The sequence below is a fragment of the Pistacia vera genome, unplaced genomic scaffold, assembly GCF_008641045.1.
Source record: "Pistacia vera cultivar Batoury unplaced genomic scaffold, PisVer_v2 Contig790, whole genome shotgun sequence".
Taxonomy (NCBI): Eukaryota; Viridiplantae; Streptophyta; class Magnoliopsida; order Sapindales; family Anacardiaceae; genus Pistacia; species Pistacia vera.
Window position 1 is genome coordinate 282,785 of NW_022196657.1, and position 14,126 is coordinate 296,910.

Sequence of the window (14,126 nt, forward strand, 5' to 3'; positions counted from 1 at the left end):
TTTCTTTTCTTTTCTTTTCTTTTCTTTGCTTGTCAAGCTTTCTCATTCTTTCTTATTCTTTCTTTTCTTTTCTTATTATTTGCCAATCCAACTCGGTTGATGTATGGATTCAGAACCTTGGTCGTGTGAGTGAGTAAAGTCCTCATCTACATGCACTCTTGCGGACCATACAAATTCTTCTTTCTTCTTAGGCCACTCAAGTAAGGTGACGTGCATGTAAGAATTCTTCTCGGTACAACCCTCATCCACATACACTCTTACAGGTCGTACAATTCTTCTTCTTCTTATGCCACTCAATTAAGGTGACGTGTATGTGGGAATTTCTTCTTAACACTCACGGTTCCCCATCACACCAACCTGTTCTTTTCTATTCTTTAACACTTTTTCTTTCTTTAATTCTTTAATGCTTATTCTTTCATTCTCTTTATTCTTAAAATGTTTTATTCTTTCTTTCTTTATTCTTTATTCTTTATTCTTTATTCTTTATTCTTTATTCTTTCTTAAGTTTCTACACATAAACAATTATATGCATATAGATGGTTCATGCTTAAAATTTCTTACTTAAATGCGTTTATGAAATGCACATATGCAGTGTTGCATAAAATTAAGGTTTCTACTTAACTCATACTTCTCTTAGGCATTTCATCAAACAATACTTGTGCATAAACAAATCCTAATGTAATTATCATTCTATTTGTTTCTTAAACCATCCAAATTGAGAGAAAAACTCTCTTGTAACATCACCATACCTACACGGCAAAAACACGCCCAAAAGTTTCTCCAATTCTTCCATTTTCAACCCATCATCAAACCATCACATACACTCCTCATATTCAAGTATATCCAACAACAAGCATAACTAATCATCCATCTCATCTCAATTTCTCAATAATCATAACATATGCATATTTAAAAGAAATCTCTACTCACTTGATTTTCTTAAACTTTAACTTGAGTTGGATTTTGAGTGGAATTTACTTACCTTATGCTTGAGTAGTCTCTACTAAGCTCTCTACTCTTGTTGGATTCAAATCTTCTCTTAACCCTAAGCATAAACTCTATAAGAACTCAACTTTTACACAAATAAAACATAGATAAAGAGCAAGAATCCTTACCTCTTGAAGCCTAAAATCAAAACCCTATGAAAAACCACTCAAAAGCCCCCAAAATCCTTGGAGGATTGAATGAAAATTTGAGAGAAAACGGGGGAGGAGTGTGGCGGTGGAATGAAGAAAATAAGGGTTTCAAACCCTTAACACTTTAGTTTATAAACACACTTTCCCATTTTGCCCTTACTCTTTCTTAGAAATTCCATCTATGTCCGTTAGTCAATTACCATAATGCTCTCATTTTTAATGCATTCTCTATGAAATTCTATCTCTTTTCACTCCCCACTTTTTCAACTAATTTTGAGTGAAAAAACCATTTTATCCTTAATGCAAGTTTAAGGCATTTTCTTCATATTCTCTTAAAATCACTTTAACAAAAATTAACTAAGGGCTATAAAAACATAAATTAAATCATGTACCTCTATGCTGGGCGTTACATTTACCAAGAATAGGATTTTTTTCCCCAAATACAATTTAATTATATATGTTGAATAAAGAATGTTTTTATGTTAATGTTGTTGATTGCCTTCTAGTTATTTGATGTTATATTGTGTAATGTGTTGATTGTTGAAGTGGGAAAATCTAGCCAATTGGTGGGGCTAGTTTGTTTGATTGGAAAAATAGAAGTGTTTATATATGAGTATGAATTTTTTGATTATATACTTGTTGTTTTAGATCTATTAACATTGGTTGGACATTTTAGAGGTTGCTAACATAATGTTGTCTTTTTATTAGTAGGCTAAATTAAATTTTAGGGATGAATAATTAAAGAAGCATAAATTCTAGACTTAAAGTTTGTATTTTTGTAAATTGCAGGTTGGAAGCATAAAGGCAAGCTTTAACTTGAGAATGAAGAACCCTGCCCGCAATTCAGTCCAGGAAGGAAATATAGTGAAGTTGGTGTGATGAAGTTGGCATGAAGATAAAAAAAATGTATTAGTATTAAGTTGGTTGTTTTGTTTGTCTTTTTATTAAATTTGTAATTGTAATTTGGGTAATAGATTTTGTGTTAAGTTGGCATTAAACAACTTGTGGATTAATTTGTTGATAATCATGCATTGTAATTTCAATTTTATTAGAAGAATTATTTGATTTTAAATTTTTAATAAACATTTTCTAAAATTCGGATCGATTTCAGATATCCAATTATCCGATCTGAAAAATTGGATATCCAGAAAACCGGATATCCACATATTTCGGATCGGATTCAAATTAGGATATTTTCTGATCTGAAATCTGGATCGAATCAGAAATAGGGTCATTCGGATCAAATATCCAGATTTGAACTGTCCTAAATATAACCACTCTTTTTTTAATTCATGCTTTTGTTTTATTTTTTAAAAAAAAAAATAAACATTAAACAGGACACATGTCACCCATCACGCCATCGGAGCCATCTTTCGGAAACCATCTCTAACCCATTGCACCAAATTGATGCAAATTTTGGTGTAAAATACTATTCCATCTCCAACCCACTATACCAAATATCACACTAAAAAGAATATTCCTTAAAATATTCTTTAAAATATTCTTTTTCTTTTTCTTTTATTGTAATAATCAACAATTAATCTATTTCACTCATTATTTTTGTATATATTAATTAAATATTGAGAATGATATTTTTATTAAATAATAATTATTTTAAAAATTATACTAATTTAATAAAATTAAGCATTTATTTAATCAAATAAACATTACATTTAATATAGAAAAATATTACATCTAATATAAAATGATACCAAAAAAAAAAAAAAAACAATAACAACACAAAGGTAAAATTTCATATTTATAGTAATTTAATTTTCCGAATTAGTATTTTCTTCCTACAAATGATCACTTAATGCATTTCGAAGAGCATGGTGAGCCTCTGTATCCTTGATTTGTTTATGTCGAACAAGAAAATTTTGAAATCTGATATTTTTAGATTTATAGCTTATTTCAAAAGATATATTATTTATTCAAGCTCAAAAAGATGTGTTATTCATTCAAACTTTTTGATCTAATGTTTTTAAATTAGTGTTAATTTTTATTTTAAGTTATTGTAGTTTAATATTTATATTGAATAAAGTTTTATTTTTAATTTTTCATAATTTTTTAAATTATATAATTATTATAAATTTAATATTATAAATAATAATCAAATTAAATTAAATATAAATAATTAAATTTGGTGTGATTTTTGATGTAAAATTTAATATTCAAATTAACTTAACAAAATAAAAAAAATAAAAAAAATAATAGTGGCGCTATGCCACACCAGTGGCGTGGCGCTTAGGGCTGGGTTGGAGATGCCCTGAAGTCTCCATGTCTCAGCTCATCTTCACAATCCCCAAACGACTTGTCGTTTCGCCTTCACTCACTCTCCTCTGCGCTATTCACACTCACAGAATAGCTTCAACAAGAACAAGACGGACACTGTGTTCCAACATGTCCTCCAACTCATCACCTTCCCCTTTGACTCATTCCATCGTTCTCCCGTGTCAACTCAGCCAACCCGTCCACGTTGTCGCTGCCCCTGGCCTCTCTGAAGCCGAGTTCAGGTGAGTCACATAAATTCATAGACAGAATTCTTATATAGATTTTTATTTATATATCTGGTGGGTTTTGCAGGAGTGCTGTAGAGTCAAGTTTGTTGAATCAATGGTTGAAGAACTTGCAAGGCCAAACTGGGATTTTAGCCAGTGGTGATATGCTTCTAAAACAAGTTCTCATTCAGGTTTTTTCTTTTTTTTTTTTAATCTGATGAATGTACTTTTAGCACATTTTGTTAAAATTTTCAATTTTGGTGGTTAAAACGAAGTTTTCGTTTGTCGGGTCATTTTGTGAAACGGGAATGCATAATAAGTCTCATTGTCAAAGATTTAAATTTGGGAAAAATTGAAGTAAAGTGGAGATACGTTTTGAAATTTCTTTTGTTTGGATAGTTAAGTGAGAAAAGAATTTAGGGAAATAGATGGATGAAAGCATGAAAAAGACTTGTTGGTGGCTATAAAATCGTCATATTTCTCTGTAGATCATTGATTTTGTTTTTTAATTTTTAGATTAAAAATGAGAAATCAATATTGACATATCATTTCGCTTAAATTGTCAAACGCAATTTGAAAGTTTCTTTCTACTTTGATTGGAAGAAAAATGATAATAAACTTGATTGAAGGGTAAGTTCTCAAATTGACATCTTGTTGGTGGCAGGGAGTGGATATGTTTGCGAAGCGCATTGGTTTTCTGAAATTTAAGGCGGATATTTTCAATAAGGAGACAGGAAAAAAGGTGTCTAATCATCTCCGTGTGTAATCTTATGAGTAAATAACCATTACAATCTACTTACTTGGATCATGTTTGATAACACTTAATTAATTGTCTCATAAATGTACTATGTACGTTCCTTAGTTTAGGTTCTCTTGAGCTTTGTAAAGTAGTGGCTTTGTGTGCCCTATTGACTGTATAACCCATTCTCAAGCTTGTGGTAGTCTTCCTGCTAAAATTGTAGTTCCTATATTCAGTGAGCTAATAAATGCTTAGGTTCCAGGTATAGTATTCGCACGAGGACCAGCTGTAGCAGTGCTGATTCTTTTGGACTCAGAAGGTGAGACTTATGCTATTCTTACTGAACAGGTAATATTTTTGTATTTTTTGTATTCATGTGCTCTTATTATGCTTGAATTTTTGGAATAACTAATCAAGCATTATACAAATAGTTAAAAATTTGAGTAAAAAAGATGTCTGCTTTTATACTGCTGCTTCATTTAATTCTTGATACAGTGCCATGTGTGTCTAAGGTTAGGGTTCCCACTGGGCGTCTAATTTTGGAATTGCCTGCTGGGATGCTGGATGATGACAAGGGTAATTTTGTTGGCACAGCAGTTCGTGAGGTTTCTGTCTGTCTCTACTCTCAATCTCTATCTGAGCATAAATGCATTATTTGTTTGAGTGCATGAAAATGTTTGGGGATTCATTGTTTGGGTGCATGTTTATGCTTCAAAAAACAATTTAGCAACATCTTCATTTTTCATTCCAATTTCAATTTTAGCTGCTGCTAGATTGTCATTTTGGACTTCGTCTCTGTATTTATTGATATGCTCTTTCACATTCAACCATCAATGTCCATCACTTGATGCCTTGGCTTAAACTGGCTACTCATCCTTTCTGTAAAGAATCTGTGATATCCATCTTTCTTCATCAAGTTTTAATTGTGGAAATGCCTAATTAATTGTTTTGGCATTCCAGTTTAATCTATTGACCATACTAATTGACTGAAAATGGTGAGTTTTTATAGTCTTTGAATTAATTAATCAGATTTCAATGTTCGTAGCATATGATTAACATTTGACATGTTTTCAGGTTGAAGAAGAGATTGGCATTAACTTAAATGTAGAAGACATGGTTGACCTCACTGCCTTCCTGGATCCATCTACAGGAGGCAGAGTTTTTCCTTCTCCGGTGTGTTCTTTATTTCTTTTATCTTTTTATAGTACTTTTTTTTTTTTTTTTTTTTTTTTTTCATTTTTTGGAGGTAAACACTTGTGCTAATTAAAGTTTAAGTAGGGGGTCTAACATTTGTGTTGGAGATTGTTTGGTTTTATGAGCTAGCAAGTTATAGAATTTCCATCTTTCATTCTCACTACACAAGTATTAAGTTGAGTTTAAATAGTATGAAATCTGTCATTGTTAGTTTCAGTTTGGCACTGAGGAATGGTGGTTCTATGAGTAACTAAGATTATAGAATTATTTGATGAAAGTTTGAGGCTATTGATATACATCAATTTTGTTGGAAGGTGGTAAATTGATATAAGGAGATAAATCTATGAGGCTGTTTGTACAAAACAATAAAGAACGTTAAAATTTAGGTTGTTTGTATGAAATGATGATTTATCAATTTCGTGAGTTTGTTGGAAGGTGATGAGACCCCGCTGGTGCACGTCTTCAGCAGAAGGAATAAGAGAGGGAATAGAGGATAAAATGGCACTTTTTCTATGCAATAAGCATGGGACAGGTGGCATCCTTGGATTGGGTTTAGAATAATTCTGTTAGAGTGAGAGTTGTGCGTAAAAAGGGTTGACAGAGAACATTTGTGGGATTGAAAAAGTAAAGGGGAATTGGGTTGGGGAGGTACTGGCCCTCGAAGCCAACTGGTTGTCCTTAGTGATTTCTTTTCTTTAATTTGTTCTTTGGTTAATCTGTTTATTGTCATTCACTATTCATTTTTCTGCTTTTACTTGGAGTATCTTGTGAGATTGTACTGGTACTTGCTGAATATTAATAGTAATACAGAGGAATTACAGAATGTTTGGTTGAGTATGCTTGTGTGTTGTGGCAGTGATTGTGAATTCTGGAAATTTTAGTGCATGAGTGTTTTCTGCAGATGGAGATAAAAGAAGGGTTCTAACAAGTTGGTATCAGAGCGTAGTGACGATTGGGGAATGGTTGGAGCAAGGATGGAAAACAGATTAGATGTTGTGGAGAAAGACATGGGAACGATGAGAGATTGTTTGCTGGAAATCCAAGCTTGGATTAGACGCAAGGATGAGGAAGAAGCTAGAAGAGCTGAAAGGGGTGGTTCGACAGAAACCCCGGCGAATCCTAATTCAATCATGGAAGAGGAGAATGGGGACCCTAACACAAATACGAACGACGAAAACACAACATCTGGTCAAGGTCGACCAGAATATGCTGGCCAGAAAATCGAGATGCCAGTATTCGCCGATGAGGATCCTTACAAGTGGTTGTTTAGAATCGAGCGATACTTCAATGTGTATCATGTGGCAGAGGAGGAAAGGTTGAACACGGTGGCTGTGTGTATGGAGGGAGACGCGATAAACTGGTTTCAATGGATGGAAATCCATGCTCCATTCACATCTTGGCCGGCGTTTAAACTCTCCCTGCTCTATCGGTTCGGTGGTTCCCAAGAGGGTGGTCTGTATGAGGCACTGATGGGAATTTGGCAGACTGGGTCCGTGGAAGACTACCGTCGCAAATTTGAAGCTCTATCTGCGCCATTGAGAGATGAGAAGGAAGACTTGCTATAGGCTACTTTCTTAAATGGACTCAAACCAGAGATAAAAGCTGAAGTCAGATTGGGCCAGCCCACTTCCCTAATTCAGCTAATTGAATTGGCCTAGAAGATAGAAGAGAAAAATTGGGCCTTGGAAGAATTAAAAAATGGGTTAAGCAAGGGTGTAAGGCCTGGAATGAGTAGTGGAATTAATAGGATGACTTGGGCTTATAGTGGTGGACCGGGTAAGAACTTGGGGCAGCAAGAAAATGGGTCAAAATTTTCACACACATCTAACCTGATGGTGCCTTCAGGTAACGTGAATTCAAACTCAACCCAAAATCCAAATTTCTCTGCATAGACAGGGCGGAATTGGAACGAACGACACAGCCATGTTACTCCGATCGACAGTCAACGTGGCAGCAGCAGCAGCTCCGTCCAACGCCCACCAAGCAATTCAGTTTTCAGGAGAGAATTTCCTTTCAAACAAATGACAGAACTTGAGATTCAGAGGAAGAAAGCGCGTGGGGTTTGTTTCCGGTGTGACACTAAATTTTTTCCAGGCCATCGGTGTGGGGACAAGCAGTTCCACGTCATTTTGATTGATGAGGAAGAGATTCACGACGAGACAAACGATGGTGGGGGGGAGCCGATTGAACCCGTAGATGAACTGCTACCAAATGACGCGGAGCTCTCGATTAGTTTGGTGGTATTTCGGGTCCAAAAACTATGAAGGTAAAGGTTTGGTGGTATTTCGGGTCCAAAAACTATGAAGGTAAAAGGGTAAAATCAGAGGGGCTGAAGTGATAGTGTTGATTGACAGTGGAGCATCGCACAATTTTATTAACAAAGGTGTGACCGAGAAGTTGGGATTACCAGTATGCAGACGCAGACCTTCGGGGTGTGAGTGGGTGACGGTTATCAAGTGAGGTGTGAGGGAGAATGTAGGGAGGTACAGTTGAATATCCAACGAATTTCGATTATACAAAATTTTTTCCCATTTGAGATGAATAGTGCGGATGTGGTTCTGGGTGTTGTGTGGTTGGAAACTTTGGGGGAGACAACAGTTGATTGGAAAACACAGGTGATGAAGTTCAAGCTAGGAGACAGAGTCGTGAAGATTTTGGGTGACCCTGCTTTGAGCAAAACTCTAATTTCCTTAAAAGCTATGCTTCGGACAATCTAGCGCGAGGGACATGGGTATTTTGTTGAGTTTGGTAATTTACAGAAGCAAGGGGAATCAGAAATTGAAGGGGACAGTAGCATCTTATCAGTTCTGAACCGGTATTAGTCAGTCTTCACTTCACTACCAGGATTACCGTCGCCTAGAACCCAAGATCACTCCATTAACCTTAACCCCGGTTCCTAACCCCCAAACATCAGGCCCTACCGCTATCCCTACTACCAAATAAATGAAATAGAAAAACTGGTGGGCGAGATGTTAGCTGCTGGAATCATTAAACCCAGCCTTAGTCCCTTTTCCAGCCCAGTGTTATTGGTGAAAAAGAAAGACGGCGGATAGCGATTCTGTGTTGATTATAGGGCCTTTAATAAGATAACGGTTCCGGATAAGTTTCCCATTCCAATGGTGGACGAATTGTTTGATGAATTAGGAGGAGCTTCAATTTTTTCTAAACTAGATTTGAAATCGGGCTACCATCATATTCGAGTAAAGGATGAGGATACCCACAAAACGACATTTAGGACCCACGAAGAGCATTATGAGTTTTTAGTCATGCCCTTTGGTTTGACTAATGCCCCAGCCACTTTCCAAGCTTTGATGAATGACATATTTCGGCCCTTTCTGCGTCGGTTCATTTTGGTTTTCTTTGATGACATATTGGTTTACAGCCATACAAAAGAGGATCACGTTCAGCATTTGGAGATCACCCTTAGCACACTTGAAGAACAGCAACTGGTTGCTAATAGGAAGAAGTGTTTCTTCGGCCAGCAGGAATTAGAATACCTGGGGCATGTCATCTCGGCAGGTGGGGCAGCGGTTGATTCTTCAAAAATCGACAGTGTTTTGTAGTAGCCAGTCCCCAAGGATATCAGGGCATTATGGGGATTTCTTGGTTTGATCGGATACTACCGAAGGTTTGTCAAGGATTACAGGAAAGTAGCCAATCCTCTCACCAGTTTACTTAAGAAGGATGCATTTCAATGGAATTCTGAAGCCCAAAAAGCCTTTGATGAGCTTAAGAGAATAATGACATCGATTCCGGTGTTGGTTATGCCGGATTTGCTAAGGACTTTATCATTAAGACGGATGCCTCAAGGAGTGGGTTAGGGGTTGTTCTGATGCAGGAGGGTAGACCGTTAGCTTTTTTGAGCAAAGGGTTATCCGCGCAGTCGAAGCTTAAATCAGTTTATGAGCGTGAATTAATGGCTATTGTGATGGCGGTTCAGAAGTGGCGACATTATTTATTGGGACGGCGATTCATTATTAGGACAGACCAACAGAGTCTACATTTCCTAACGGATCAGCGGTTATTGAGTGAAGATCAAAAGAAATGGTTTACTAAATTGATCGGTTTGAACTTTATTATCCAGTATAAATCGGGGGCAGAGAATTAGGTAGCTAATGCGTTATCTAGAAGAAGTGAACAGGTTGAATTTAATGGGCTGTCTGTGAGCTATTTTGCAGGGATTGAAGAATTGGAGAATGCTATTCAACAAGATGACAAATTGCGTGGGATTGTTCAAAAGTTGTTTCTGGATCCCAATGGCCATCCACCATTTACATTAGTTGGCAACCATCTCTTGTGTAATGGCCGACTTGTTGTACCAAAGAAAAGGGCCCACATTCCACTACTTCGACATGAGTTTCACTCGTCTCCTATTGGGGGCCACTCAGGTTTCTTTCGCACTTTTAAAAGGCTCAGCAGTGTAAGTGTATTGGGAGGGCATGAAATGGGATATCAAAGAGTCTGTCGACTCTTGTTCAGTTTGTCAACAAAATAAGTACCAGGCCTTGAGTCCCGCCGGTTTATTGCAGCCTCTATCTATTCCTGATAAAGTGTGGGAAGACATCTCTATGGACTTCATCATCGGGCTTCCGAAAGCAAATAGTGTCGATACCATCCTGGTAGTTGTTGATCGATTGACTAAGTACAGCCACTTCTTGACTCTTAAGCATCCCTGCACGGCCATAGATGTTGCCAACCTTTTCATTTAGGAGATTGTTCGGTACATGGGTTTCCCCGATCGATTGTATCCGACCTCGACCGGATTTTCATTAATCACTTTTGGAAGGAATTGTTTAAACATTCGAGCACACAGCTTCGCATGAGTTCGACCTACCATCCTCAAACAGATGGCCAATCCGAAGTGGTGAATCGATGTGTTGAGACGTATCTTCGTTGTTTTGTGGGTAGTCAGCCTCGCCAATGGCCTAAATGGATCTCTTGGGCCGAGTTTTGGTTTAATACGACATTCAATGGCTCCACAAGTATGACCCCTTTTAAAGCACTTTATGGTCGCGATCCTCCCACTTTTCTTAAATTTTCGGATATTGGGTCACCTGTCGATGAAGTGAACTGTCAATTGCAATCTCGCAATGTCATCTTAGCTGAGTTATAGGAGAATCTCCCGAAGGCTCAGACCCGAATGAAACACTATGCCAATGCAAAGAGAAGGGAAGTTAAACTGGAAGTGGGAGATTCAGTTTACCTTAAGTTGCAACCCTACCGCCTTCGTTCTTTAGCTCGTCGGTACAATGAGAAACTCAGCCCTCGCTTTTATTGCCCTTTTGAAGTTAAAGAAAAGATTGGATCAGTGGCCTATGGTTTGAATCTGCCCCCTTCGGCACGCATTCATGATGTTTTTCATGTGTCACAACTCAAGAAAACAAAGTGCCCACCGCCCAACCTTTTCCAGCAGTGTTGGACGAAGATCTTGTGTTACAAGTCGAACTAGAGGAGGTTTTACGCACACGAAAACTTTTGAATGGTACTTTGGAAGTCTTAATCAAATGGAAAGGCTTGCCCACATATGAGAACACATGGGAGGAATTCACCTCCATTGACAGCGAATTTCCTTTATTCCACCTTGGGGACAAGGTGGCTCTCCTTGGGGAGGGTAATGATGAGACCCCGCTAGTGCACGTCTTCAGCAGAAGGAATAAGAGAGGGAATAAAGGATAAAATGGCACTTTTTCTATGCAATAACCATGGGACAGGTGGCATCCTTGGATTGGGTTTAGAATAATTCTATTAGAGTGAGAGTTGTGCGTAAAAAGGGTTGACAGAGAACATTTGTGGGATTGAAAAAGTAAAGGGGAATTGGGTTGGGGAGGTACTGACCCTCGAAGCCAGCTGGTTGTCCTTAGTGATTTCTTTTCTTTAATTTGTTCTTTGGTTAATCTGACTTATTGTCATTCACTGTTCATTTTGCTTGTACTTGGTACATCTTGTGAGATTGTAGGTACTTGCTGAATATTAATAGTAATACAGAGGAATTACAGAAGTGTTGGGTGTGTGTGTTGTGTGTTGTGGCGGGGACTGTGAATCTGGAAATTGTAGTGCATGAGTGTTTTCTGCAGGTGGAGATAAAAGAAGGGTTCTAAAAGAAGGTAACAGGTATAAATGAATTCATCAATTTGTCTGTTTGTTTGAAGGCGACTGGTTGAGGGACTTTAGTCCAACTGGATAGAATTTTTATTCCGTTGCGAAATGTACATTTTATTTCAATCTTTACTTGGAGTTTGAGTGTGGGAAGTTCATTCATGGCATATTAAGAAGGGACCAATGCTGCAATTTAGACTACTATGGTCTGAGTAAGTTTGACACCGAAACATAAATAATGTTTGTAAAGAAAACATGGCTTATTTTAGTGCATGCTTTCTGTTTACCGAACAAAATGTTATAGTTATACAGCATATAACAGTATAGGCAATTAATCTAGATGAGTCAGATTTATTTCAGGTTTTGGATATGAAGTCAGATGTATCATGTATATTTCATGTACCTCATATATTGTAGTAATGAAACTGTGCTTTAGATACTTATGAGAACCTTGTATCCGATCAGAAATTCAAATTCTAAGATGTGGCAAATTCTTTCTGATAGTAATGATATCAACTGTTTTTATTTTCATCTAACTAGTAAAGTTTATTGTTCTTGTTTCCTGCTTAGGGAGGTTGGATGAAGAAATTGGCTTGCTTCTGTACAAGGGAAGTGTTGGAAAAGAAGTCATCATGCAGCTGCAAGGAAAGAAACAGGTCTTCGCGAGCATGGTGAGCTGATTAAGGTTTGTGTGGTTCCCTATCGGAAGCTGGCGAACACACCTGATGCAAAGGTATTAACAGCTATTGCACTCTATGAGATGCCCAAGAGAAGGGCTCTTGCCAGTCAAAATCTAATCTCCAAAACCCTTTTAGCTACTTGACATTTTTTGTTGTCTGCTAAGGTGATTTATCACATCAGCGTCTCGCAGCAGTGACTTTTTTTCTTTCCTTTGCAAAAGCTTTTTACCTTTTATTTCTTAGATACGTGGACAATGTTACCTGTAACTTCTGAGGTTATAGAAAAAAAACTAACAGTTTAAGCAGCTTTTTCTTTACCAAACACAACAGGAAAAGAGAGGGTTGGCTCATTTTATTTATTAAATTACTGTTCACATGTGTTAACTCCTGAGCACAGATTAAATGATGACGGCAACCTACCTAGACAAGGAGCTATAGCTAAAGGATACTAAGTTCACTTATTCATTTAGACTTCGTGGCAACAAAATCACTGTCAGTTGACTCCCAAATGGTGGTTCATCACACAAACAAATCTTTGTAGTTCTCACCAACCCGGCACTCTAGCGATTACTGCTGCAGTGACACTGAATCTGATTTATCTTCAGTTCATAAACTGCAATGGATCGTCCAATTAGATCAGAAATCTCAGTTTTTCTTTCACACCCGAGAAGGTGGCATTGCCTTCGTCATTGATGTCTAATGTTCCAGGTCGCCAAGAGGCTAATAAAATCGAATAAACCCAGTTAGGAAATGCCATATGATATACTACAAACACACCAGTGACAGTACTAAATGAATCGTTAAAGATTAAAATGCATGGCTAAACTAATAATCCCACAATGCAAAATCACTGTAACAACAATACAATTCCTACAAATAGTTGGAGCAAGGCTTGAAGCAATTTAGAGCACTTTCACCATTTGAAAGTTGGGCTTTTTAGTGGATTACACGTAAGTTAACCAGTAAACACACAAACCAAAAATCCCAGAGTAAAGCCACCCTTCCGGTCAAAGGTGCTCTATTGCCATTGAACTTATCAATGATACACAAAACAAGGGATGAGACGATAAAGAAAGCAACTGGGTAGGACAAGCAGTCATGCTATCATATATGATACTCCAATTAGTCAATAATTCATCTCTAAACATATACCCCCAACTTTAGATTCTAAGAACCCAAGGATATTACATAGACTTAGAAACAATAGTATTCTCAACAAAGGTATAGCTGAAGCTAATACACCGACAATGAAGTAGCTTACCTAAAATAACCCAAACATAAACAATTTAAGTCCAGATACACTTATGATTTTAATATAACGTACAATGTGAAAAAAGTGTGACATTCACAATGTATTACATATCACCAGGCCATAGACTCAATTTTACTAACCAACCAATACATTTATTTGAATTCAAACTCTCTGAATGATCATTATCACACAACTTATATATCAGCACCGCCTCACTACGCGGCTAATGGTAAATTATAACAAACATAATGAAATGCGAGAATTATATTGAAGCAAACCTGTTTAGCAGTTCCTCAGTAGTGGATTATACACTTTTCCTGTGCTAGCTGCACCTTTGTCAGATCACCATATTCATTGATACAGCCATGCTTTCCAGGTGACAACCCCAAAGCTGGCTTCATCCTAGCACATTCCATATTCACTTGAGCTAAGCGAACCACACCAAAAATATCTGGTTTGAATTCGGCGACAGCAGCAGGCACTGAAAATTCTAGAGAACAGAGCAAGATAAACTTCAGAGACTGTAATCTC

General features: G+C 37.1%; 1 protein-coding gene across 2 annotated transcripts; it reads left to right on the top strand.

The window, feature by feature from the left end:
- Nucleotides 1-3,365: 3,365 nt before the first annotated feature.
- Nucleotides 3,366-6,590, top strand: LOC116116957 (nudix hydrolase 14, chloroplastic-like). Of its 2 annotated transcripts, none has more exons than XM_031402991.1 (7): nt 3,366-3,649; nt 3,720-3,825; nt 4,299-4,376; nt 4,629-4,721; nt 4,886-4,978; nt 5,448-5,546; nt 6,469-6,590. In XM_031402991.1, the coding sequence occupies exons 1-7, from the start codon at nt 3,414-3,416 to the stop codon at nt 6,490-6,492; spliced, it is 729 nt and encodes a 242-aa protein (XP_031258851.1). In that variant the 5' UTR covers nt 3,366-3,413; the 3' UTR covers nt 6,493-6,590. The 2 variants fall into 2 exon arrangements, with proteins under 2 accessions (XP_031258851.1, XP_031258853.1); XM_031402993.1 differs by having other exon boundaries at nt 4,629-4,692; nt 4,869-4,978.
- Nucleotides 6,591-14,126: the final 7,536 nt, after the last annotated feature.